This window comes from Trichinella spiralis, assembly GCF_000181795.1.
Source record: "Trichinella spiralis strain ISS 195 chromosome Unknown Scfld532, whole genome shotgun sequence".
Taxonomy (NCBI): domain Eukaryota; kingdom Metazoa; phylum Nematoda; class Enoplea; order Trichinellida; family Trichinellidae; genus Trichinella; species Trichinella spiralis.
This window is the reverse complement of record NW_003527471.1, coordinates 1-988: the sequence shown is the minus strand read 5'-3', so window position 1 is coordinate 988 and position 988 is coordinate 1. Positions and strand designations below refer to the sequence as shown.

General features: G+C 31.9%; 1 protein-coding gene across 1 annotated transcript; it reads right to left on the bottom strand.

Moving 5' to 3' along the window:
* Positions 1 to 300: 300 nt before the first annotated feature.
* On the bottom strand, positions 301 to 988 carry Tsp_15985 (conserved hypothetical protein; the record flags this gene model as incomplete). The annotated part of the gene is made up of 2 exons (XM_003370795.1): positions 301 to 380; positions 487 to 988. Coding segments are annotated over 2 exons (582 nt in total), but the record flags the coding sequence as incomplete, so codon positions are not given.

Here is a 988-nt window from a genome sequence, read left to right as displayed (position 1 = left end):
CTGCACTAAATCTATTTATGTATTCGTAACACTTTAGTTAAGCAGCACAATGAAAAATATAAAATATAATTGAACAGAAAATTTAGTACAGCGAGCTTTTTGAAAAATGAATATCACGAAAAAAAAGAAAACGTTCGAATTCATAATCAGATTTTTATTGCAATTATGATGGTGCTTATTTACTAACTGATCCGCCATTATTTCTTGGATTTTCTGAATCTGACTCGTGTTTTCCAGTTTTTGATGAATGACTTTTTTTAGAAAAAACTCTGAGCGGTTGTTTTTGCATGTGCTGATGAATTAGCAGTTTTGGAGATGGATTCTTTCTGTTTTTTCATTTTGAAATTTCCTTCCTGATTCAAGTTTTACATCTGTAAAATCTGTAAAAAAATGAACTGCCATTTAGAAATTTTTCAGAGATACTGATAAAATCGTTTGACACATGATGAGCTGATTCCTTTTCAGATTCTGCTAATTGTTGAAAACCTTTGCTACATTCTTCCATTTCATTTAACAAGGTATGAATTTCATTAACTTGCTTTATCCCACTGAAGCACATTGAAAGTTCTCCCGTTTCCTTTTCTTCACTTTTCAGTGTTTGTATTTCATCATTCGCGTGAACAATATCTTTTTCAGATATACAAGAGAGTGATAACTTTTTGCGCTCGGATGGCGATGTATGATGATCCGTGTCTGAATTTGACAAATCTTTTTCATCTACATCTGCTGTGTGTTTGATTTTATACTGGCACTCAAGATGAAAAATTTCCATTCTCTTTTTTCTGATTTCATCCAGCTCCTTATCCAATTCATATTTTAATTGGTCCAATTTTTTATGAGTGCTATATTCAATTTCTTTAACTTTTAAGTTTTCACTTATAGCACTTTGAAGCTGGTCGAAAAGTGTACCAATTTCCTCGTATAATTGTCGGTGATGTTCTCCTCTTCCATAAGCTCCATATACTTCAACTGCGATATCTTTACAAAA